At 45.1% G+C, this 25,779-nt stretch overlaps 2 protein-coding genes across 4 annotated transcripts in view; one reads left to right on the top strand and one right to left on the bottom strand.

Annotated features, from left to right (window-relative positions):
- Window positions 1-210: 210 nt before the first annotated feature.
- BRAT1 (BRCA1 associated ATM activator 1) lies at window positions 211-18,615 on the bottom strand. Of its 3 annotated transcripts, none has more exons than XM_030577859.1 (14): window positions 18,553-18,615; window positions 17,196-17,340; window positions 16,580-16,734; window positions 12,736-12,883; window positions 11,349-11,721; window positions 11,115-11,234; window positions 10,118-10,209; window positions 9,356-9,474; window positions 8,532-8,718; window positions 8,020-8,093; window positions 7,275-7,377; window positions 6,869-6,967; window positions 5,603-5,781; window positions 211-5,409 (listed from the first exon to the last, which is right to left on the bottom strand). In XM_030577859.1, exons 2-14 carry the CDS (start codon window positions 17,320-17,322, stop codon window positions 4,672-4,674), a joined length of 2,514 nt encoding a protein of 837 aa, XP_030433719.1. In that variant the 5' UTR covers window positions 17,323-17,340; window positions 18,553-18,615; the 3' UTR covers window positions 211-4,671. The 3 variants fall into 3 exon arrangements, with proteins under 3 accessions (XP_030433719.1, XP_030433721.1, XP_030433720.1); XM_030577861.1 differs by having other exon boundaries at window positions 12,736-12,880; XM_030577860.1 differs by lacking the exon at window positions 18,553-18,615 and adding an exon at window positions 17,848-18,027.
- A 2,355-nt stretch (window positions 18,616-20,970) lies between these two features.
- IQCE (IQ motif containing E) overlaps window positions 20,971-25,779 on the top strand; it is a 44,278-nt gene continuing 39,469 nt past the window's right edge. The window contains 2 exon segments of the mRNA XM_030576702.1: window positions 20,971-21,222; window positions 25,125-25,172. Of these exon segments, the coding sequence (XP_030432562.1) occupies window positions 21,181-21,222; window positions 25,125-25,172 (90 nt within the window). The 5' untranslated portion in view covers window positions 20,971-21,180.

Below are 25,779 nucleotides of genomic sequence, written 5' to 3'. Positions count from 1 at the left end.
AATTATACCAGGGTCACTGCATCCACACTGGGGAGGGGATGAGGAAGGATATTTTAACTATACCAGCATGGTTAGAGTAGTACAGAGTGATACAACTTACATGTGGGCAAGTCCTTCTTTGCTCCTCATTGTGCATTTTAAAGCTGTGTAATGCAGCAGGAACACATGGGTGTGTTTTAATTTGCTATTTAAAATCCAGAGAACATTCTCCACAGTTTTAACAATTGTATTCACTGGTCAAATGCAGGGCATAAATGAATACAGTTGTTCCATTAACCCATAGCTCTTAAAGGAAAATGTCATTTTGAAAGTGTCTCATATATGTAATACAAACAGATCTCTGGTGAAGAATATACATTTCTACAGGCATGTGTGATGATTACATTTTAAAAGCCACCCACCTATGGGGAGGAAACTGGTTCAGCAGTTTCACTATGAAAAATCGCATTACAATTTATACAGGGGGAATCGGCAGTAACACCTTTGTTGTGGCCTTTGTCAATTGCTTTTGCAAACAATGGCTTTGCATACTAAGAAATACAGTTCTAACAAAGACTTCCAAGCCATACTCTGCAAGGCTTGTTCTCTTCAGACAGAGACATCTCAGTGCAGTGGTAGCAAAAAAATGCTTGTTTTCTTGTGCTCTCTGTTGGTGACTCTGCATGAGCCAATAAAGGGACAAATCCTTTCTCCCAAGCTGTGCTGAAATTTGTTGAATAAAGACTTAATGCATAGAATTTCACATCCCCTCATATATCATGCAATAGGACTTATACTGCAAGTGTTTGGAAAAAGCTCTGTGAAATAAGCTTCTGCTCTGATGCATCTTTATACTCTAAATGTGGATACAACAGGCCACAGCCTGAAGTTATTACTCAAATTAATAGCTGATGGCAATGGGGAATTTTGCTTATGGGTTGTATTGTGTGTATGGAAAAGTCTCCCTATGACAGCAGCTAATGTTCTGAGTTATAAAAGCTACAGAGCTTCCACAGTGGGCCCTCCCCCCCAAAAAAACGAGGCAGTGTGGGCATTGCTGGATTCCCTCCACCATAACATGTGTTCTGAATGCTGATGAGCACATGTTCTTGTTCACATACCTACAAAATCCCTTCCCCAGCATGAATGATGGCTGTTGCTCTCAGTATTCTGGATATACACAATTTAAGGAGACCACTACCCCAGCCTAGAGGATGATGTGCTAGATAGCAAAACCTGCAATTCTGTGGTGTTGTGTTCAGTGTGCATATTTCTGAACAGGCAGGGTATGTGCTCTGTAGGCCCTGATGAAGATTCTATCTGAGCCGAACCCTGGTCTCTGCACTGGGGGTGAGAGTGTAGGGGTCTGTTATGAATTTAGCAAGGCACTCTCCTTGGGAAAAGCCCACATCATGAGGTGCTGTGATCACTGTGCTCAGGAGTGAAGGGCAACATAGGCAAACTGCTTAAATTCTCAACACCATGGCAGACTATACCAGAATATACTCAGGGATTGGGATGATGCTCTTGCTGCAGGACAAGACTAATTCCTTATCTTTAATCTGCTCAATAAATTGGAAGCCCTGCAAGGGTTTGGGTTTATAGTCCTGACTCCTCACTGACTCACCAAGAGACCAGAGTGTCCTGGGGAGACATCACTGTACAAGGGAAGGGTAAACCATTGCCAGGAGGCAGATCAGGCCACAGCACTCATCTCCCTCCTTACAGAATAGCACTAGATGACTAAGGTAGGAGGCTCATTTATTTTAAATTTGCTTGTTGGATTTTTGTTGGCATTGGGGCATTTTTCAGCAGCAAAGGCAGAACTCCTTGGGGGTCCAGAACAAGTCTAGGATATGCCATTCTGGAGACAGAGACACGACATGAACCAGGCTTTTCTTTTCAAGGGTGCAGTAGGAAAACGTTCTACTTAACTCTAAAAACCGAAGGGGGGGGGGCAGAGAGCCCCGTGGCTGTTGTGGCCAGAACTCAGTTTCAATTTCTCTTGAAGCTGGCTGTCTGCCCTTACAAGCACCTAGGGGAATGCACTAGTTGCTGGCTGTGTCATTGTGTTCATTTACAAGTCAGGCAGCTAAGGTTTTGGTTTAAACAAGATTTGTAACATCCCTAAGCACTAGCTGAATTTTTCTGCAGTAGCAAAAGTAGGGTTTTCTTTGCTGCTCTTTACACCTGCCTTGATCTTTCCACCTCCCTGCCACTTTGCTGTTATGCTGCTGCTTTTCATGCTGCTCAGCTCTTCCCCTTCTTGTTGGATATGTGATTCCAGTCTCAGCATCCCAGCACTAATGCAAGTCTTGAAGAACAGAGTGCAGTGAACAGACACATGCAAAGAACAATAAAGGAGGTCAAAACAGAAAGATCAGAAGAAATGGAAGCTGTGCAAAAGTCAGTATTGTTTTTAGCCTAATTGCTGAAGTTTGAGAGCTTTTCAGTACAATACTGTTTATGAAAAGTTCCAAAATTAATCCTTCTGTCTGCAAGTGGAGGTGACAGGATGATGAATAAGATGCTACTTCACACTGCAGATGTAAGTAGCCCTCCCTGTCCATCATTCCAGACTGTATGTCTTTCTCCGGTGGCATATAAATCATGCATTGCTTCCAAATACAAGAAGTCCGGGCCCTCAGCTTAGCTTCACCATCACTTCTAGCTAAAGGTGACACACTGAGGAAACAAAGCAGGTAGAATCCAGTGGCCTGTGAGGCAGGAGACCTGAGTTGTAGTCCTTAACCTTCCCCGCCTGTAAAAGGTGGTAATATATACTTGTCTTTCTTTGGGTAGTTGTTTGGATTCCTTTAATGAAAGGCATTACCTAAAAAGTGTCCCTGATTGGGATCTAATAACCCTGCTCTCTTGCCCTTTAAACAGGTCAGAGAATGCCCTGCAACGTGTGTGGTGCTAGCTTTGGATAACAATCCATCCAGCAGACTGCAGCAGTTGAGTAAAACAATCTACGCTTCCTTAAATTATCCAGACTCCTCTTGACTAACCCTCCCAGTTTCTCCAAGTGGCGTGTAGGGTAAGGATATGGCCATCTTGGTCTTATACCTTTTTTCCTTTCTTGAGTCAGATACAGCCCACGGCCTGTATATCATCATCAAAGGCTGCTCCTTCCAGTTGCCATAAGAGAGCTGGAGCTCTTATGTAGAAAGCTGTGTGCAGCGTGGCAGATAAGCTTATTGTCTGAATTCATTAAAGGGTATGTTGTAAACTTCCAACCTCAGCAGTTAAGTAGTCAAACCTATGTCTAGCCTTCCTGCATTGCTGCCAGTGAGCTGTTCAAAAAGACAGAATTTGGGATGCTGCTTCACTGGCTAGCACAGCTGTTGGCAGAAGGGAATGAATGAGATGGTGTTTGAACTGAGACTCTCTCCTCCTGAGACACTGCAGCTGGATGAGAGCTTAGTATCCTCCATTAGCCTAAACTGAATGGCGTGTTCTTACCTTGCCAACCAGGAATGGTATAGTTTCACATCGGTGCTCAAGGGGCTTAGGTACAGTTTGACACTGTTGCCATGGCTATGCTGTTTCACTGTATTAAAACCTCTCCTCTATAGTGTCACTTCTTGGGCTGCTGAAGTTGTAAACTACAAATTTCCCCCAAGCTGTTTTCTAAAAGCTGTCAAATTGTCCTCAGAAAGAAGCCCTGCCACTTTGGGTATGGCTGCTAGATTTCTAATTAAGGAGGTTTGTTGACTTGGATGAGGCAAACCGAAGTCTGACACTGACATTTTATCAAAAAGCTCCAGCTGCCAAAGCTGCCTTCTCCCACTGGGAGTCATTCCAGCTTTTCTGAAATGGAGACTAGAGCACTCTGAAGGCTTAGCAACTGCAATTGCCCCTGTGTCACTGAAATGCAAGTGTAGTGCACCTCGCATCTCATCTTCTCCCTAGGAACCTGTGCGGGAAGAAGTCAGAAACGTTTTTGCCACTGTAATTTTTAATTGATCTCCTGCCACAGTTACAGGAAACATTCAAAACACCGATGTTGTGACTCTTCCCTAAATGTTCTCCTCGGCCTCTAGGCCCTTCACTATAACAGGGACTCTGATTTTAGAGTGGTAGTGTAGACAAAGCAAAAATGGATAGATCCCTTTTAAAACCAGTCTACTTGAACCAGCTTTCAGCAAGTTTAACCAACCAGGCTGTAAAAGAGGGTTTATAGATTTTTTTTTACCTTGTTTACACCAGCACTTTAAATCAGTTTTAAAACTTGGGGGGAGGAGGGCGGTAATTTTCTGTGGCTTTACGTGAGGGTATATTAAAATGAAACAGATGCTTTTTTGGACTTAAAAAAAAAAGCTTTGGGCAGTGACTACAGAGTCTGAATTCATACAGACCCTGTATTTAACAATGACTTGTTAAAATACATTGTATTATAGTTCCATGGCTGTACCTCTTAAATACTCTCTCATTTAAATTCCTTGCATTCTGGGCTACAGCTAGCAAGGACAACATGCCACTAATAACTGTCTAACCCGTTTGATAGCCAACCAAGTTGTCATCCTCACTGTTCAGACCAGTCCAAGACAGAGTCCTCCTCCTGGGCCTTTCTTTCACAGTTTCCCCTTTTGCAAGGCCTGGTTTCTACTCTTGGGTAGCAAGTAACTTCTCCTGCAGCCAGATATTGGTTTGGAATGGCTTCCTCTCTGAGGAAGAAACTGACACTGACTAATAGCAGTCAGCTTCATTGTCCTCCAAGGTCCCCACAGTGGCCAGGATGTCCTGCAAGAGGGATTGAGGGCTCTTCTCAATGTGGTCACTACTTCTGTTCAGAGACCTGTGCAGCCCTTCTAAGTCCACTGTTCTCAAAACCAGCAGCACACCGTTTGGGTCTTGGGATCCAGCCTCATCAGCATCACCTCTGGGACAGGGCTTGGCACAGGAACTCCATCTCCTCAGAGTCTCTTCTAACCAAGTAATACCACGTGCTTCTGTAGACAAGCCTGCACTTGTTCCTTCCTTCAGGCTGCTCTCATCACACAGCTCAGCTTTCAAGGCAATGAGGATATCGCAGGCTTTCTGAGCCACTGGCCTGTCACAGTCACACAAAGCACCAAAAAGGAACTCAAACAGTTTCACCTGGCAGAATATCTGCAGAGACTCACTCATCTGAGTGGAGCGGGTGGCAGAGGATAAAACAGCAGCATATGGGCATGCAGCAAGGCCAAGCCGTCCAAGTGTCTGGGCAGAGAAAATTTCAGCCAGTTCCAAACCACCAGCTTTAACTTCCCAGTCAAAGTCACTGTTCACAGCTTGGAGCACGCTGGAGACAAACGGCTCAGTGTCTGTCAGTACATCTGGGTGGCCTTCTCTCAGCCAGTCACTGAAGACACTGATCACAGCTCTTCTAGGGAAGCCCTCTGAGTCTGTTGATAAGATTTCTTTAAGCTGTGCTACAATGCTTTTCTAAGAATGAGAAAACAAGGAGGGAATATGTTTAACAAAATGGAAACTCTTGGCTAAAGAGTTCAAAACGCTCCAGTTTCTCTCTAGTGCTTCAGCATCTTAGTTAATGGCTGCAAAATCTCCTATTTGCTCATGGGAAGTTCTACCAGATTCTGCTGTGGGTTAAACAAGGGTTATCTTCCCCCTCCCTTACCTCTTTAAGATTTCCATTTTCTAGGCCAGGCTTCTTTGAGATGAGATGGGTGAGGAAGGACAATTGTCCCATGGCTGTCACAGCACTTGCTCGCACATAACTCTCTGGGTCCTCAAGAAGATCCTCTGTGAGCTTGGGCACCTCCGAAGAGAAGAGAACTTGCCTGAACCCCTCCTTCTCTGTAAATATACAGCAGTCCAAAGAAAGGCTTTATTCCTCTGTCCAGCCAAACTGTTTCCAATGCAAACAGGCCCTAGTCTTACCAGGATGTTGTCTGCCTGCAGAATGAGTTGAGCTGCTATGCAGACCAGGCAACTGCTTATAAGAGCACAGATGCACTACCACGGGCTTGTTGAATTCCAGTCAACCCCCCTCCACCCCCCCCCCCCCAATTGTTAGAGCTCAGAAAATCTACTTGCCATTGGTGTGCATGCAAATGAACCTCTCCCTGGCAAGTGGGTATTTACTCTCAGCTTGCTGAATTTAGGCTTTTATTTAAAAATGAATGTCTAGCTCTGATGGTTTTAAAGAACCTACCCAACACACGCTGAGTAACTGACAGTGCCAGTGAGGGGTCTGCAGTCCCATGAAACAGGTGTGAGCTGCTCAAGGCCCAAAGCCAGAGGCTGTGTGCTAGGACAAGCAGCTGGGTTGCACACTGGAGAGTTCCACTTTGGTTTGGGGACAGAAGAAGGGAAAATAAATTAATCTTTCCTCTCTGCCATCAAACAGGAACTGAGCTACCGTGGGGTTAGCTATCCTGGCCTCAGAGCTAGGCCTCTGCCAAGTAAGGGGGGAATGGAGGGTGAATCTGCAATGGGCAGAAAGCCCCTGCACCATCCATGCGTGTGCTCTTGTGCAAACCCTCCAAATCCTGCCCCACTGCCAGCTCAGCGAAACTTTATCCATTCCACTTTGAGACACTGTTGGAGAAGGGGGACATTATTATTTGCCTTTAACAGATATGAACTGCCTCCCTCCATATCTCATTGTTTCACTGCCTCCTAGTCATATTCCTTAAAACTGCTCTGTCTGGAACTTCAGGAGGACTCAGCACTTGGACCACAGTGGGAAAGTAGGATAAACCTACTGATGACTTGTCAGGGTTTCTCATGGCTTAGGCCACTCAAAAGTGTTGGGTGCAACGGGTTTGTTTTTGCAAGTAGGTGAGTTTGCAGGCTAAGTTTTTGGGAGGGTTTCTGGGTATTAAATGCTTGGATGTGGTGATAAGCCTCAAATCTAAAATGTTAATTTCTCTGAACTTACCTCTCAGATGCTTAACCAGGAGGGTGATAAATTCCAGGGCAGAGTCCCGTACTTCCCAGTAAGGGCTGCACAAACGCTTCTGCAGCACCAGAAACAGATCTGCACATGGCAAGCAATAGGTTTAGATCAATAGGAAGGGACCAAGTCAGTAGTAGCAATTTTTTGGTTAACCATTAGCATCCTTTAAATCATCATATGCAACATCTTTTACTGCTGTTGCATACTTCCTTCAGAGATCCCTAGCACATTTTATTGGACACTGCTCCAACAGTTGTGTTATAGGGATTGTGAAAGACAGGCAGAGTAGCAGTTCTGTACGAGCTATTTCTCTGTTGGAACCATTTGCCCATTACTGCTGGAATACTTTATGCCATTAGTTTGACTTTACCCCCAACCGTTTCCTTACCTCGGAGAAACTGCTCAGTCTGTTGCCAGCGATCCTTGGAGCTGGGTGCCTCTGACAAACTCACCAGCCATTTGAGTGTTGCTTGAAATGACTTCTTCAGAACCTAGAACACGACAAAGCAGGGCTACAGCAATCACAGGGAGGCTGCCCTTCTAATATTCACTTCACAAGGAGGCATTTTTTTGCATTTACACTGGATAACATTTGCTTAGTTTTCAATTGTAGCCAAACTGCTAGGGATAACAACCCAACATCCTCTGTTATCAAGAACCAGGCTGCTGGTAAACATTGCCTAGATCAAGAATCCAATGGTGCCTGCTTGTTTTCCTAGCAGGCTACTGGAACGTGTCTACTCTTAATACCAGCTTCTAATTTTCCAGAGTCTCAACAAGCAGGAAATCTCCAGTCATCTCAGCAATGCAATAATGTAATACCAAAAACATTGGCAAACCCAGGACCAAGTACTAGAAACCCCAAGATTGAGGGAAGTGTGATGTGACACTACTCTTGGGTACAATAACTCCTGACTGTGTTCAATATCCTTGAAAGGAAACAGTTGTATAATGGCTTAGTCACATTTCTTGAGCCACTTCCTCTGTCACTCAGAGCTGAGACAGAGGCCTCTTAAGATGTTCCAGTACAGTTGTTTGTGGTGTCAAACGGTTTCTCAGAACCACATCCTAATGACACTAGAATTACTGTTTTAGTAAACTATCACCTTCAGTGATTTGTTTTCTGTACTTACGGTAGGACTGGTATCTGGACTCTTCAGGTATGCAAGGAGGATGTCAAATACACTTCCCATGAATACACTGTGACCTGAACACAGGAAAAGTGATAGCCAACGATCAATACTAATCAGAAAAAAAAGACAAATCAACTCTTGAATTACCAACATTTATTACAGAACTATTTGTAGGGGAGGAAAGCAAGTGTAATTCCACTAAACAGCAAAATACATTATGTCTGAAAGCAGGGGAGAAGAGAAATGGCCTACCTATAAAAACTGCTTTCATCACTAGTTGCTCTAACTTACTAACAGTGATGAAGATTCATTGGTGAAGTTGATGTATGGGCTGAGAAGCCCAGAACTGAACAAACTTGGGAAACGGTTTGTTCTTATACCTCAAAATGGTGGACCCAGAGGCCGAGAGAGGAAATGGGTACAGGACACTCTGCACTGCTACAAATCCAGAATGGCTACAAGTTCCAGAAATAAGTAAATACACTGAAGCATAAAACGTGGGAAACACTCACTTTCCCAGTGAGACAGCACGCCCAGGATGTCAAGTGCTGACCGCTGAACTCTGAAGCAACCAATCAGGATTCTACTGATCTTTTTTCCCAGACAGGATGCTGGAATCGCAAGGCCAATACAGAATTGCAGTATTGTCACTACAGACTGTAGCAAAGGTATATGGGGCAAATCCACTGGCAAGCAGGTCTGAGAAAGAAAGCAGATAAGTTTCTAGCAAATACCTCATACATGTGTTTTTATATGCAGTGTATATATTTTTCTATTAAAAGAGAAGTTGGAGAGCATTGGCAGAAACCTGTTTTGTTCTAATGTGGCATCATCCCTGTGGTATCACAAGTCTGATAGTTATGAACAGGTTCCCTCCCACACCCCAAAAAGCTATTGCACAAATGAGGGAGGGTTACTATTAGTACTAGAGAAAGCAATTTAAACAGGGTTTACAGTAGATGAGACCTCAGAATCTGAAAGGAAACTTAAAAATAGAAACTTCTGCAGTGCTAGAGGGCAAACTTGGCATGGGTGGGTGAAGGAGGAAAGATGATCATCTCTCTTGCCATCACTGACATGTGGTGGACAGTAGCCTCAAATCCACTGTGATGCATAAGCTAAATGCAGCCTTCTTTTAAAGCTTAAATATGCCTGTTCTGCGAGTGAAGAAATCTACTACCCTCTTCTGCCATCTTGCTTCTACAACTAGACGTGTCACCAATGGAAAGTCCCCACTGCCAACCTTTCCCCATGTTCTGTTTGGTTGCAGATTTTCACAGTAAGGCCTATCTTAATGAAATCTTTCAAATAACCCATTCCTTCCCCAGACCACTACCAGGTACTGCAGCTCCTCCAGATGAGCCAACGTCTGACACAGGAGGCTAGCACAAGAGGATCTGCAGGACAGAAGAGTTTCAACAGTGGCAGAATCATTCACAGACCTATTCAGCAAACCTGGAGATGGAAAGGAGGAGAGAACTAAGGTTAGAGTACAGCAATGGGTTTGAAATAGAGAGGGAAACAGAGTTTTAAGTAAAGGAAGGAATGGATTTAGTGCCATCCTTCACAGAAGAATAAGACCCTTCCCTCAGCAGGATACTGCATACCAGAGATTAGCAACGTTTGGCACGTGGCTTGCCAGGGTAAGCCCCTTGGCAGGCTGGACTGGTTTGTTAATTTGCCACATCCGCAGGTTCGGCTGATCGCGGGTCCCACTGGCTGCGGTTCACTGCTCCAGGCCAATGGGGGCTGTGGGAAGCGGAGGCCAGCACATCCTTCATCCCGCACTGCTTCCCGCAGCCCCCATTGGCCTGGAGTGGCGAACCGCAGCCAGTGGGAGCCACGATCAGCCGAGCCTGCGGATGTGGCTAGTAAACAAACCAGCCCGGCTGCGTTCCAAATGTTCCTGATCCCTGCTGTATACTCTGGCAGCTATATCACAAACGCTGCTTCTTGACTTTAGTCTCACTCTTACACAACAGTTGTTCAGTTCCCTCCACTCATTAAAGATATTCATACCCCCATTCCTTCTGGATACAGTCTTGTCCTTTATAGGCAGATTGGTTGTTTATCCTTCACTTGTCTATAACTATTATACCTGGGTATTCCAAGGATTGGGAGGCTGCTTTCAGAACACAGTCCATTGGTTGAAGCAGAACATTCAGAGCTTGGATCCTTACTGCCTGTGGGCTTCAAAGGAAGAAGTAACAGTGAACACACAACAATTTGTTCTCCCTGAGTGTCTGCCCTCAAATTCTGATTAGTAAATTCATAACAATTCACAAGAGTAGATTCTTTCAGCCTTAGATCGGGCTGGTACTGGTGGGAGTGTAACACGTTACCATGTGTGCCAAGCTCTGTCCCAAGTTTCCTGTGCTAAGCCAGGAGAGGGAGGAGAAAGGTCTTTGTGGTTTTCAAGCAATGTCACTGCAGTAGAGCTGACTCATTTTGGTGTGAAGTTTTCCAAGAGAAGGGGACTGTAAAGGGACGGAATCCTGGGTGACCTTCTTCCCATCTAAACAACGTCATATACTTAGAGTGCAGGCATTACTTAACCTGCAACACTGGATCATGTGCACCCAATAATTCTCTCCTATTTAAAATAAATTAATTTCTCCTCACATTTCTGGTTTAGATAAAAGTCCCTAGAGCAACGATGGCGATTTCTGCTGGCAAGCAGAGAGGGTACTTCTAGTAGACAGCATAGGTGAAGGGGAAGGAAATAGAGGGAAGTCGTGTTTGACTTGCACTCAAGATAATGCCTACTCTGAATGTTAACTTTGGCGCTAGAGAGCAAAAACAACGTTTGCTATTCTGATCCTAGAGGCTGGCTGACTGTAGGTGGGATTTGAGAGCATGTACAGGGCAGTTGCTTCTCCTGTTCCTCGTGTTTGAAACTGAACAGTCTAACCACCAGCATGTGCAGCTCCTGGACACTTTCTGTACCATTGGCAGTGAGTTGCACCACAAAGTTTCCCTCCTTATATAGAACACTGACAATCAGAAAGGGACTTGACAACTTATTGAAAGATTTGCAGAATAATATTCCAAGAACGTAAGAAAGCTTTTTCAAGTTTGATACCAACAATTCATACCATTCCTGAAGTTTCAGTACTCCCGCTGCCAAACAACCAACTTGAGCTGGGTTTAAGTGCTCCAGAGCACATGTTACTGATGTCCACAGGCTACATTCAGGACAGCTAAACACAGGAGACCTGAAAGAAAGAAGTGTTAACATATTTTTGGGGAACACCTTGGAAAAGACAATCACATTTCTTGTAACATTTTGGACAGTACTGCATGAATCCAAGTTCCAAAGAGGTCTTTACCTTGCCATGCTCAGGAAAAGGTCCACCAGTAAGTGCCCGGTGTGGACTGGCTCCTCGTCCAAAAGATATACAATTGGCTCTGATAGCTGTGACCAAAGTACTTCAGTCCACAGATCATGACAGCATGCAAACACACTGGTTAGCAGCTTCAAGGATTGCTTGATATGAGAGGCAGAGTTGGAATTAAGGGACTCTTCAATGTGCACTATAAGCTTTTGAGCACATATTGGCCAATCACAGTCCTTTATATTTACAGGTTTTGTCTGGAACGACTGTAGAGAGAAGGTGAGCACGTGCACTACAAGCTGATTGGCAGCTGAAGCCACAAACAGGCTGGGGTCTCCCTGCAGAGTGAAGATCACATCTATGGCTCCTATGTCAAAGGAAAAACAACAACAACAAAGCCATGACACTCAAAGAAACAAGGTTTGTTACAACTTGGAGAATTCATTGCAGTCCAATCACGTGTCATCTTACTTCTGAGTAACTCTCACAAATTAAAATGTAAAATTAAAATGAAAAGAAAAACTTAATGTTACACATGAACAGACTGAGAAAAGGCAGTCCATCCATCATTGACCATATGGGGGAAAAAAGGAAATAAAAATGACAATGGCTGGCATTGTAAAATTTCTGTTTTTCCAACTGTAAGATTTTAGGGGCTGTGATAGGCAGCTTATGCTCTCCCGCCAACATAGCACAGTGCACACTACCACTTATGTCATTCAGGATGTGTTACTGTGGTTTACAGAGAATGAATTGAATCTTCGGGGTGTAGGAACTGACAGCTGGAGGAGGCTGTTAGTTTTAATTTAGACTGATAAACTGATCTGAGTTAAAATGTTCTGTATATGTTAACAGTCTTTATTAGATACCTAGTTAAGTTAGCAGCCATTAATTATTAAGACTAGTGGATTATTTGAATATAAACAAAAATAGGACTGCTCACATTGAGTAAAATCTACAAGCCCAATTAAAAGTGCATGGGAACGAAATCTGGGTTAATTTCCCTGGAGTACAATAATCCTGAGCTATTTCTAATAGACTGCAAATAAGAATTTTGGTGGCTTTCTAATGCACTATTTTTACTTTGCCTATTGGGTGTGTGTTTCTCGCTCCAACATGGAGGCTATTTTTTTTATATTGAGGAACCTTAATACATAGGTACGTGTAACAAAAATAAAGCAATACAATTAACTTTTACAACAGCTTAAGTCCCTTCTGTCATTGTTTCCTCATTTTATTTTTCTCAAAGTAAAATAATGACATCTAAACATAATATCCTATGACGATTCTGCTCATTTAACACTTAAGTGATAGATTACAATAGTCAAGGCACAGTAGGGATTTAAGAAGTTAAAGAAAACTGGCAAGAAACAGAGCTCACCACAGTTGCACAAAAAATGGAGGGCGCTCTGGTGCTGCACCATGCTGTACACCCCCTGGACCCAGCCGCTTCGCACAGATGCCTCTTCCCACAGAGCACTGCTGAGAGGCCCCACCTCTCCAAAGAGACTGATCAACAGCTCCCTCTGCTGAGTCAAGAGGAGAGAAAACAAGTAAACTATGCAGCAAGCAGTTTTGGGGGCTTGTAGGTTAGCTGTGTGTATCAACTTGATAATAACTACCACAGTGAAACCCTACCTAATTAAAACATTTAATAAAAGGCGCTCTGCATATCTAGGGAAAACATTTGTCACATGCTTAACCCAGGAGTGAGAGAAATGTTAACCATTTGAATGAGATTTTTAGAACTTTAGGAAAAATTCTAAGGCTATGACAGCCCCATGAGGTTGTTTCCTAGCCAGGTGTTCTCTTCCCTGTAGGCCTCGATCTGACTTTAGAGTATACTCTAAATTCAGCTACCAGCATACAAAACAAGGGGACTATAAAAACATATTTCCCTCATGTTTGAGGCACACTGAAACTGCTGGGTCCCCACCCTGTCCTACTCACAGGAAAAACTATGTTCCATTATTGCAATTTAAATTAAAAGGATCTTTCTGGGGAGCTACTATTATCCAGCCTCTGCTGTAGGATGCTGTTAGGCCACATACTACAATGCACTTTAAAGATGAAAAACACTGCATAAATTATTATTATTGTGTGCTATTATTTGAAGCACATCATATGGCAGAGACAAGAAAGTGGTGACTACATTAAGTCAGAATTCCCATAGTTTAGTAAGTTTGTAAGTCTGGCTTAATGTATTAATGTTTGCTGATCAATTTGGCATATACTAGCTGCTTTGTCTGAAGCATGCATACTCTAAGAAAGTTTTCACAAATTAAACCACTGCCCAAAATGTGTTTAGATCACTGTAAATTTAGTGTAGATTGAAGGAGAGATACTGGTGTATACCATGGCTTTATGTGGTTTATTTTCCTCCTTCCACAATGCAGCCAGTTTGAGGAAAAACATCCTGGAGCCCGGTTAGTCTGACCTTTTGTATATCACAGAGCACTAAATTTCACCCAGTTACCCTTGTATGAAGCCGAATAACTTGTGTCTGGCTAAAGCATCTCTTCCAGAAAGGCACCCAGTTTTGATCCAAAGACATCAAGAGACTGAGAATTCATTACTTCCTCTACTTTGTAGTTTGTTCCAGTGGTTAATCACACTCTCTGTTAAATTTATGCCTAATTTCTAATTTAATCTGTTTTCTGTTTCCAGCCATTGGTTCTTGTTATGTAGTTCTCTGCTAGATTAAAGAGCCCTTTAGTACACAGCTCTTTCTTCCCATGACGGCACTTAAATAATGTAATCAAGTCACCCTCAGTCTTCTTTTTGATAAGCTAAACAGATTGAACTCTTTCAGTCTCTAACTGTAAAGCATTTTCTCCTCTCCTTTGAATAATTCTTGTGGTTCTCTTCTATGCCTGCTTTAATTTTTAAAGCACTTTTTTTTTTAAATGTGGACACCAGGACTAGGTGTAGTACTCTAGCATTGGTCTCACTAAGACTGTACAGAGGGGTAAAATCACCTCCCTACTCCCCTATTTGTACAGCCATGGATCACATTAGTCCTTTTGGCACAGCATCACACTGGGAGCTCATGTTCAGTTGCTTATCCTTTGAGCCCTAAATCCTTTTCCAAGTCACTGCTTTCCAAGATACAGCCCCCCCCCCATTCTGTAGATATGGCTTGCATTCCTTGTCCCTAGATGTGTAACTTTGCATTTGACTGTATTAAAATCCATTTTGTTTGACTGGGCCAGGTTACCAAGTATCCAGATCACGCTGTATGACTGCCCTGTCCTCACTGTTATTTACCACTCCACCTATCTCTGTCACCTTATGTTTGACCAGCAATTTTTTATATTTACTTCCAGATCACTGAATGCATTGAACAGTATCATATCTAGTACAGATCCCTATGGAACCCTACTAGAAACACTCCCATGTGATGATGCCCCATTGAAAACTACTTTTTGAGATCTGTCAGTTAGCCAGTAAATCCATTTAGTGTGCTCCTTTTATATGGTATAGTGCTAATTTTGTAAACAATGTTATGTGGTAGAAGTCAAATGCCTTAAAGTCTAAGTATATTACATCTACAGAGTTACCTTATCAACCACACTTTTTAATTGCAGAAGAACTAAATCAAATTCATTTAACAAGACCTGTTTTCCATAAAGCCAGGTTGACTTACACTAGTTATATTCCTAACTTTTGATTTTTATCAACTGAATTCCATTATTAGCTTTACCATTATTTTGCCTGGAATTCATGTCCACTTAACTAGCCAATCACTACCTAAGTCATCCCACTTGCCTTTTTTTAATATTAGGATAACATTAGCACTCTTCCAGTCTTTTGGATATTCCCACTATTCCAAGATTTATGAAAATCAAAACCAGCATGTCACAGATCTGCTCTGCCAATGCTTTTAGGACTCTGCAGGCAACTTATGTAGACCTGCAGAATTAAAAATGTTTATGCCTCGTAGATGATGTCTAACATCCTCCTCAGTTGCTAATGAACTGGAAAGTACTTCATCTTCATATGATATGAATACATAATGCTGCTTCTTTCCAAATACAGAAATATTTATTGAACACTTTTGTCTTTTGTGCATTATTAAAAATATCACCATCTCATCTAGAAATGCACCTATACCATTGCTCGGATGTCTTTTGTTCCTAATATACTTATTGTTCCTAGCCCTGCCAGCCATTGAATTTCCTCTAAAGTCTTCAGCTTCTCTTATCAATTTCCTACACTTTGTAACTTTTAGTTTATATTGATTACTATTTCCCCTTTTTTAATATATTGCCTTTTTATTTCTAATTGTTGTCTTTACTTCACTACTGAAGCAGTATGGGCTTTTAGCCAAAGTTGTCCTCTTTCTTGAACAAGGAATCATGATTTTCTGGCCATCTTAAATTCTTCTTAAAAAGAGTTCCCAATTTTCATTCACATTTTTCTATCTAAGTTTTCCTCTCAGCCTTGGAAATTAGCTCTTTTGAAGCAGCCCATGAATATATTACTGGCTGGGACTATCTTGTTTGTCTACATTGAATATAAGTAAGTCCTGATCACTGGTCTGTAAGCAACCACCAACTTTCAGTGACTGATTAATTCATTTTTATCCATCACCCTGAGGTCCAAAATAGTGAGCTCACAGGGGATGCAATACTTCATGCTAAAATGCCATGTGTGATTTTTATAAATGTGTTTTGGTAGCACATTGTAAAGCAGAGTTTGACACTAAGCCATGTAAATTAACTGATTAATTTTGAATGATGGTGTATAACCAGAATTCAGGAAATGCAAAGTTAAAACCCACTGAAGATAGTACCTGCATAGCAGCATGCACGCACAACTCCTTGAAAACAGTTTACTTATTGTTACATGCCTCAAAAGAGATTAACAAACGTGAGACAGTCATACAAGTGGTCATTCTATATTCAGTTTTGGGGCTGAGATGTGTCATTTCTCTTCCCTTCTCCCAAGCATTTGACAGCTGTGTTCTGCACACATACTCTGTTGCATGCAAGGATGAGCAAGTAGCGGCTTTTATTCCCTTCTGTCTGCTCTGACATCCCAGAGTGTGACTCTAGCAACAGGACTCAATGCTTGAATAACTTCAGGACTGGAATGTTCAGGACTGGAATGTTCTTACTAGAAAATAACCCTACATAACTATGGTTGTATTTTATTCAGGTGAGGTCGACAAAAGCTGAGAAGTGGAAGTGCTTCTGTGATTAGTCGCTTAAGGCTTAACTTACCTGTAAATACTGGAAGCAGCTTTCAGAGGCTGCAAATATCCCTGTTAATCTCAGAATAAAGGAAAGAGTGCTAGAACTTGGATCCTTCAGTTTCAGCACGCACATGATGAGCTCTGTCAAGCATGGATTCTCCTGTAACAGCAGCAGGCTAGATTCTGGGGAAGAAACATCCATGGAAGGTGGAGCAACAATTGACTATCATTTCTAGGACATCTCTTTATTTTGTATTACAGTTCTAGCAGCTTCACCTAAAAGCCAACAAGCATTAAGTGTACCCACTTAGTTGTCAGTTGGACAAGGATTCAGAAGCATTTAAAGCACCAGCCCTTTTACAGACATTAATATTTTATTAGATTAAGAATCTCAGCCACTTACAAGAAGTGAAACAAAACTTCTCTTTAAAGCTTTTGTGTGTTCTTGTTACAGTATGAAAATGTCCAGACAGCACCCTCCAAATTGAGGGAAGCTTCTATCACCCTCAGACAAGCTACCATTTTATTTAAAACCAATAGGTACAACCAAGTGGTATGTACAATATTAATTCTTTTTAAACACATCTGTGATGATCCGTCTGGCTACCAAGAGGCATAGGCCAAATCCAGACAGCCAGAATTACCTGTTTCAGTCAGAGTCTTAAACCAGTCCAGAAATTTCTCTAGAAAGGTGTCATCTGCAACAAGTTGCCTTGAGTCTGCTAGAACTGCACAAACCGACGGTAGGAGCTGAGAACATTCCCTGTCCATAGTGTGTCTGGTTTTCTTCTGGTAAAAGAACGTGAGAAACAAACTCAGTGGAAGTGCATCTCCATAACAAGGCAACATTGAAAGGGAGGTACAAGGTAGACACACTTTGCAGTGAAATCTAAGGGGTTGTCTATACTACCCACTGGATCGGCGGGCAGCGATCAATCCAGCAGGGGTCGACTGATGCGATAAATTGACTGCTGAGTGCTCTTCCGTTGACTCTGGTACTCCACAGGAACGAGAAGCACAAGCAGAGTCAACAGGGAAGCATCAGCTGTCAATTTACTGCAGTGAAGGCACCACAGTAAGTAGATCTAAGTATGTTGACTTCAGCTACACTATTCACGTAGCTGAAGTTGTGTATCTTAGATCAACCCTGCGTGGTAGTGTGGACAAGCCTTAAGAGACACGGTGCTTTACATCTGACAGCCTGCAACTGAATCTGGTAACAAGCAACATTTATTTTGATGCTTTTAGCCTCAAAGTGCTTTACAAACATTAAATCATACTTTCTATTCGACTCACACTATTTCAGGAGCCAGGATGATGTAAGGATACAGGCCCAAATCCTCAAAGGCAGTGGGTCTCAAACTTTTTTTCCAGCAACCCCTTTCACACAGCAAGCCTCTGAGTGCGACCCCTGCCCCCAATAAATTAAGCACACTTGTTTTTATACTTAACACCATTATAAATGCTGGAGGCAAAAGGGGTTTGCGGTGGAGGTTGACAGCTCACAACCCCCCATGTCATAACCTCGTGACCCCCTTAGGGGTCCCAACCCCCAGTTTGAGAACCGCCTGCTCAAAGGGATCCCAAATAAATACCACTGAGGACCTGGCCCACAGACCCTTTAAGCTCTCAGCGAGCGGGCTGAGCCATCTACCCACAGCTGCTCCGCAGGCTCCCTGGAGCCCAGCTGTCCGGGCTCTCGCTCCAGGCACAGGGGGAGAGGAAAGCCTGCGGCCCCAGGGCTCCCTCCACATCTAGGGGGCGGCCAGCACCACCCCGCCGACTCAGCGCGGGCCCCGGGGTGTGTGTGTGTGAACCCGGGCCCCGCGCCAGCCGACCTGCCCCTGCCGCACCGGAGGAGCGTCCGGCCCACGCTCGCTGCAGGAGCGGCCCGCGGCGCCGGGCTCTCTGTTCGCGGGGGAGGTCAGGTCTGCTCCCGGCAGCACCGAGCAGGGGGACGGGGCAGACTGAGGGACTCTGGAGCCGGGCCGCGAAACCCACCTCACCACAGACAGCGCAGGATTCAGACCGGCCGCCAACCGCGCCTCCCCCTACTGTCGTAAAACGGCGCAGAAGCAGAATAGCCAAGGGGCGGGGGTGTGGGAGGCTGTGGAGGGAGATTCTGGGGTAAAGTTGTACCGACAGTGGGGGGCGGGGCGGAGGGGCATTTCTACGCACACACGTGCACTGGTATTGACTGAAGTGGTGCAGTCCCCTGTGTGACAGGCTTTACTGGTTTGAGAGTGATCATAGCAGTTTTCATCAGTAGCAGCAAGCTATGGCGCTCTGTCAGGTTTAAATCAGAGTGCCTGTGTACACTGGCACTTTATCTTTGGCTTCACTGAATAAAAGGTGTGTGTGAGGGGATTTCAATTGCAAGAGCTATCTCTAGTTAGCTGTTGCAAAGGTAAAATCCTAGTGGAGACAAGGCAAGTTCTTCCCCTGATGTTCCTAGCCAAGATGAGCCCCAGTGTGATGATTGTAGGAATATGCCATAAGAGTATAAACTATACTGGTGTGAGGCAGCTTATACTGATATAACTGTGTCCACACTAGGGATTGTATCCATTTAACTATATTGTTAGACTATCACACTTCCAACTGAAACAGTTACATCTATTAAAAAAACTTGTGTGTAGCCCAGGCTTACTTGTTGGCAGCTATGCACTGGGGTTCTTTACAAACAGTTAAGCTCCGTTTATACAGCAGGAGGCTTGAGAGGCAGAGGGGACCTAAAGATCATCTACAGTTCTTTAAGGAGGAAAAATCAATTACATTTAGGGTGTATCTCAAAGAATCAGCTCATTAATCCCACCTCCTCAAACCATCAGGCTGGCCCTAGTGGTCAGGAGGCAGTTATATTTGGGGAATGGAAAACTATAAGCCTGTCCAAAAATGGTAAGGCTGACTCTGTGAGAGGTGAGCTGGAAGGACAGTTCCCACTTGATCTGAATTCAGAAATCTGTCTCTCTATCTGAAAGCAAGACCCTGAGAACCTCTGGGGATTTCTGCTTGCTGAAGGACCACTTGATGGCACTGTTGCTCCACATAAATATCTACAAAGCCCCTTTGATGTTTGTATTCCCAATATGATTTTTAATGACATCAGGTAAGTGTTAATGCTCTTTTTATTGGGTTTAGGGTTTGCTGGTTTTCATTGTATTATTCTTACTTTAACAAATGAAATAGATCCCCATCCTGAGTGTGTTGTGTGGGATCATGCCTCTCAGCTATCCCTCATGATGAGAGAGAATACTAGCCCCACGCAAGCTTGAGGTGTAAATTATCAACACTAGACGTGGAATCTGGAAACCAGTTATAGAAGTGTAATTTAAATGTTGTAGTAACGTAAGTGCAGCGAGGCTAGTTTTCTTGTGTCCCTTGTCATTGCCACTGTCCCACAACAGGTCCTGTGCTTGGGCCTTAGGAAATTAAAGATACATATGCCTACAATAACCCTTTTCCCCAACATTTTCCCACTGTTGCTACTACTAGCTCAGTTCCACTGTTGGTATCAGCTATAAGAGCACTGGCATAAATGAGTAACAGTGCTGGCTTTTTTACCACAAGGTCATTTGGAACTTCTCTGGGTAAGGTTAGACAACAAAGTGGTAAAATACACATTGGACTCTGCAAAAGTGCAGTATACACTAGCACTTCCAGTGGTAGAACTGGTGATAGGTAGTAACTGGGAAATTTTGGAGTGTAGACACAGTCGTCTGTGTCTCAATTACAGCAAGATGCGACCCTTGAAAGAAAAAAATATATAATGGTGAATAATAGAAACCAGGATACCAATAATACTTTTCACTTCAGTGGTGCCTTCCATCAGATGATCTGAAAGCACCATACAAACATTAATGAATTAGGTTTCACACACACAGGAGTGAGATATTAACTCCCTTTTACAGATGGAGAAAGGAGACACAGAGCAGCTGACTGACTTGTCCATGGCCACACAAGGAATTGGTGGGGGACAGAGATTCATATTTAATCCTTTGATATCTGGACCTGGGGCTGTAAGAAAAAGACCAGACTTTGTGCCATTGGCCAGACTGCGTGAAGACCCACGGGTGCCATCTGTACATGGCCTTGAGTGCCAGCATCAGGTGCTGCGAGGGCCCTTGAGAACCAGCCCTCCATGGGGCTGAGCATCTGACCATGGCCCTGTTGGGGAGGGTCCCAGGCCAGATTCTGCGTGGGGCCCTTGTGTGGGTGTCTGGCCCTAGCCTGGGTAACCCCATCAGTAGGGCTTCCCCAGCCCCTGCCTGCTGGCTCCCCAGCTGACCTCGTTACTCCCCTGCTCTGTGTTCTCCCAACTCCGAGCAAACACTTGGTTGTCCCAGCCCCGTGACGAAGCCGCTTCCCCAAACGCCGGGCGCAGAGGCTCCTGGCCCGGGCGTCGCGTGCCCTGTTCATCCGGGTATTGGCGCGGCTGCCGCGGCTGGTTGCCATGGCCTCGGAAACCCGGAAGTTCTGAGGGGAGGGGGCTCGATCCAGGCTGGCACCGCTGGTCGCTGCCCTTCAGGCCGCCCTGTCCTGCCCCCCGCCTGGTGACATGCCCCTGCCGAGCCCGCTCCCCCGAAGCGGCTCCTGTGATCCGGCCGCTCCCTGAGCGCCGCTCGCGCCATGTCCCTAGCGACCAGCGAGGCGGCCACGGAGGGGGAGCTGGTGAGCAGGGGACCGAGGGAATCCAATGGGAGCGGCTGGAAGAGGGGCCGGGACCGGGGGAGAGGGGGAGGAAGGGCAGTGGGATCGGGACCGGGGGAGATGGGGAGGAAGGGCAGTGGGACCGGGACCAGGGGAGATGGGGAGGAGGGGCAGTGGGCCCCGGGACCAGGGGAGATGGGGAGGAGGGGCAGTGGGCCCCGGGACCAGGGGAGATGGGGAGGAAGGGCAGTGGGCCCGGGACCGGGGGAGATGGGGAGGAGGGGCAGTGGGACCGGGACCGGGGGAGATGGGGAGGAGGGGCAGTGGGCCCCGGGACCAGGGGAGATGGGGAGGAAGGGCAGTGGGCCCGGGACCGGGGGAGATGGGGAGGAGGGGCAGTGGGACCGGGACCGGGGGAGATGGGGAGGAGGGGCAGTGGGACCGGGGGAGATGGGGAGGAAGGGCAGTGGGCCCGGGACCGGGGGAGATGGGGAGGAGGGGCAGTGGGACCGGGGGAGATGGGGAGGAGGGGCAGTGGGCCCGGGACCAGGGGAGATGGGGAGGAGGGAGCAGTGGGCCCGGGACCGGGGGAGATGGGGAGGAGGGGCAGTGGGACCGGGGGAGATGGGGAGGAAGGGCAGTGGGCCCGGGACCGGGGGAGATGGGGAGGAGGGGCAGTGGGACCGGGGGAGATGGGGAGGAGGGGCAGTGGGCCCGGGACCAGGGGAGATGGGGAGGAGGGAGCAGTGGGCCCGGGACCGGGGGAGATGGGGAGGAGGGGCAGTGGGACCGGGGGAGATGGGGAGGAAGGGCAGTGGGCCCGGGACCGGGGGAGATGGGGAGGAAGGGCAGTGGGATCGGGACCGGGGGAGATGGGGAGGAGGGGCAGTGGGCCCGGGACCGGGGGAGATGGGGAGGAGGGGCAGTGGGACCGGGACCGGGGGAGATGGGGAGGAGGGGCAGTGGGACCGGGGGAGATGAGGAGGAAGGGCAGTGGCACTGAGGGAGATGGGGAGCGGGGGAGATGGGGAGGGGGGCAGTGGGACCAGGGGAGATGGGGAGGGGGGCAGTGGTGGGACTGGGACTGAGGGAGATGGGGGGGCAGTGGGACCGGGACCGGAGACACTGGAGTTGGGGCAGGGGTTGTGGGACAGTGGGACTGAGACAGGAGGAGATGGAAAGGAGGTAGAGGCACCAGGGCAGGGGACACTGGGACTGGGACCAGGGCAGATGGGGAGGGAGACATTGGGGCCAGGGACAGGAACAAGACTTATGAGGATGGGGGACAATGGGACCGGGGCAGATGTGTGGAGTTGAAAGGTAGGACTGGGATGCCCACTACCCTAGAGTCCCTGGGGCAAGTACAACCTTCTCTCCAGTAGCATGTAAAGTGGGGCATCATCATGTCAATGAGGACACTGCACACCTTACTATGCATTCTTAATATGATGTGCCTGGGATTGTGCATGCTGTGGTGACACCAAAGGGCTTTGACATCATGGAGTGTGATAAGGAACTATCTAGCTCAGTTCCTATTTTGGCACCCATCACCATAGTTTCTGAGCACCTCTTGAGAAGACTCCAGTGATATTGTGCTCCTCCTTTCCCGCTGACAAGAGACAGGGTTAAGTTTTGTTTCTAAATGGATGTGATGACAGTGTCATGCACTGAGGTACTGATGTGGCCTGGTGGTTTGACTCCTCTTGATCCGATATTTCTCAGCAGCTTGGTGTCGATGCCTCCTCGCACTGTAGCGAGGTTTGCACATGTTGTGAAGATGCCATGTAATGAGGGTTTGAAACCTGTGGCAGTTCAGTCAAAATGTTGTGAAGTGTTGAATGCGCAAATATGTGGTAAAACTTTCTAGGATTGGGTGTAAGCGCCGCTGGGTGTTGCCACGAGCTCACTCTTGACCTTGGGAAGAACTCTTCCCCTATCTGTGCTTTAGTGTCCTAAAATTACTTCCCTGTCACCTCCATTGCACTAGACTTCTTGAGTTCATCTGCTGAAAGCCATACTGTTCTATTATTATCTGTCACAGTCTTTCTATCTATCCCTTTTATTTAGGGAGATGCAGATTTTCAGGAGTAGGAGATTCTATCCATTGAAGATTTATATGCACATTAGTTAGTTTTTCTTCTTACCCACTGTTGTTTATCTGTCCTCGTTGCTGCTGTTCCCTATCTAATTGCTAACATAGCCGATGGAGTTTCATAGTGATATCCAGCAGTGTGATAAAATGCTCCAAGAATAACAAAAATAACCTGTCAGTATGCTGCTAGGAACATTGACCCAGGAAATTAAAAACTGTATGGCATAGTGTATAAAATGTATGCCTACCTGCACTCAGCCAGGCCGAAAAGCTGCTTTATCTGTTCTTAATATTTTCTATGCTGCCTTCTTTCCTGTCAGCCAACACTTTAAAATCTGCTTTACCTCTTCTCCTGCCTCTCACAATGAGCTAGATCTGGATCTTGCCTAGGAACAGAGCTGCATCTGTAAGTGCCAGTGAAGCCAGCAGCAAGCGGAAATGAATTGCATGGTCTTTTCTGCAAGGGCAACAAAACATGAACATCATATGAAATTGAAATTTTCCAAACTTTCCTTCTGTCCTTGATATACTCGTGTATGACAAGTAGGCAAAGATCATCCATTGGCTCAGTATGAAGAGATCGTACTCTTCTATGTTGGTGCAATGTTAAACCAATAGTTATTTTCAGGTACTGTGATCTGAAGGGATAAACATGGGAAACCTATCCATCTACCTATTTAGATATTTGTATGGCCACCATCACCTTAGTCTCTCACAGTCTTTAGTGTGTTTATACTCCCAACATTCAGCGAGGTAGGGAAGTGCTGTTATCCTCATTTTACAGAAGGGAAGCTGAGGCACAGAAGCGAAGTGACTTGCCTAAGGTCACAAGGGAAATCTGTGGCAGAGTAGGGAACTGCACGTGGGTCTCGTAAGTGCCCTAACCACTGGACAATCCTTTCTCTCTGAATTCCGATGCTGTCTCTTTCACTGACTCACTGTCTAACCCTGGTCAAATCACTGAACTTTGCTATGCTTCTGGTTCCTTGTCTTTAAAATGAGGATGGTGATACTTCCCTCTCAGGGCTGTTGTGAGGGTTGCTTAATGTTGCAATTGAAAATGTGAAGCAGTGTATAAGTGCTAAGGTATTAATAAGGAACTAATTAGCCACCCAGTACTCTTTGGAGAGCCTGTAAGTGGGAGAGTGTTAAGGTTAATATGAGCATCTCTGGTCATATTGCATCTAGAATATAACGAACACTGAAAAATAGTTACTACTTATTAAATGCAGAGTTACTTGAGAGAGAGGCTTACAGGTACATCATGCTCTTTTATTAGACTAAAGGCACTGAAAAGCGGGCATGAAGATATGAAGCTGGCCTTTCTGCCAATTGCTCTGGCCATCCCACCCAGCATTGTCACTATCTGTCAAAGAAAATATAGCGATGATTTAAAAATAATAATAGAAATGTTATTTAATGTAAGTGAGATTTTTATTACTTGCTTAGGAAAATGTTAGGGTTTCCATGGATATTTGTCATTTACTTTATATGTAATCCTATGTTACTACCTTTTCTGAAATTGATTTATCACTCTGCAGTGATTTTTTCATTCTGCACCTACTGATGCTGTCTGATATTGTGAATAAGCAGTCCAGGTTGCTGTAGCCCAGGTTTTCAACATTTTAGGGTCAGATCTTGCAGAGGCTTCCTCTTTAGGAAATGTTTCCCAACTACACTGTCTCTTTGTAAATGCAGTGACAAAGTACACAGTTGAATTTACTGCAGTGATTGTTATAAAAAACGGGTATTATTTAAGTTCTGGTGATCTAAATATTAACCAACCATCTAAAGAGCAGAAAAGGTTATACTGTACATATCTACTCCCCAGGGAGATGACAGTCTGTCTGCTGTAACCTACGAATCTGACACAGAGATGGTGAGTTTTATCATCAATGTGCTTTTTGTAAACACTTGAAAAAACTTCTCAGAATCTGTTTGTATCCCACACAGCATATCCCAGTTATGTCTACTGATTATTGATAGATACTTTAGAAAATAGAGCTAACTATATTGTTCCAACAAAGAATTTAACATGTGGGGGCTCCAGTAATTCCAAACATTATTGGTCTTTCAAAATTCTCATGCATGGTCTGAGACAATTTGTAAATGACATTCAGGGAATTTCTCAATACCATCAAATTAAGGGACCCTAAACTGTCTGTCTAGTACGTTCTAGTTGAATGGAACAAGTAAGGGTTCTTCCATCTTTTAGGGAATTGTAAGCTCCATTCTCTGCCCTGTAATAGTCCTGCACCTCTAAGGACTTGCTGATTCCCATATTTAAAATGGACAGGTAAACCTCACAGAGTTGTTCAATAAATGAGCAAAAATAGGTAGCTTTGGCTTTGTAGCATGCACCATTGTGGGGCAGCACCTTAATTGTGGTGGGATGCTTTGTTTTGGCAAGCATTTATTTTCATTCATTTGCTATAGTCTGCTACAGTGGCATTTGAACTTTGGTAAAACTAGACCGGTTGGGATAG

The sequence above is a fragment of the Gopherus evgoodei genome, chromosome 10, assembly GCF_007399415.2.
Source record: "Gopherus evgoodei ecotype Sinaloan lineage chromosome 10, rGopEvg1_v1.p, whole genome shotgun sequence".
Taxonomy (NCBI): Eukaryota; Metazoa; Chordata; order Testudines; family Testudinidae; genus Gopherus; species Gopherus evgoodei.
This window is presented reverse-complemented; position numbering and strand designations above follow the sequence as displayed.

What these genes read in the sequence shown, in the direction of transcription:
- BRAT1 (XM_030577859.1), bottom strand. Translation starts at nt 17,322, where the DNA reads ATGGACAGGGAATGTTCTCAGCTCCTACCGTCGGTTTGTGCAGTTCTA. An exon ending in GTACTGAAACTTCAGGAATG is followed by an intron (nt 10,210 to 11,114) that starts GTATGAATTGTT and finishes CTTCCTTTGAAG; the next exon opens with CCCACAGGCAGTAAGGATCC. An exon ending in GTCCAGATACCAGTCCTACC is followed by an intron (nt 7,378 to 8,019) that starts GTAAGTACAGAA and finishes GTCGTGTTCTAG; the next exon opens with GTTCTGAAGAAGTCATTTCA.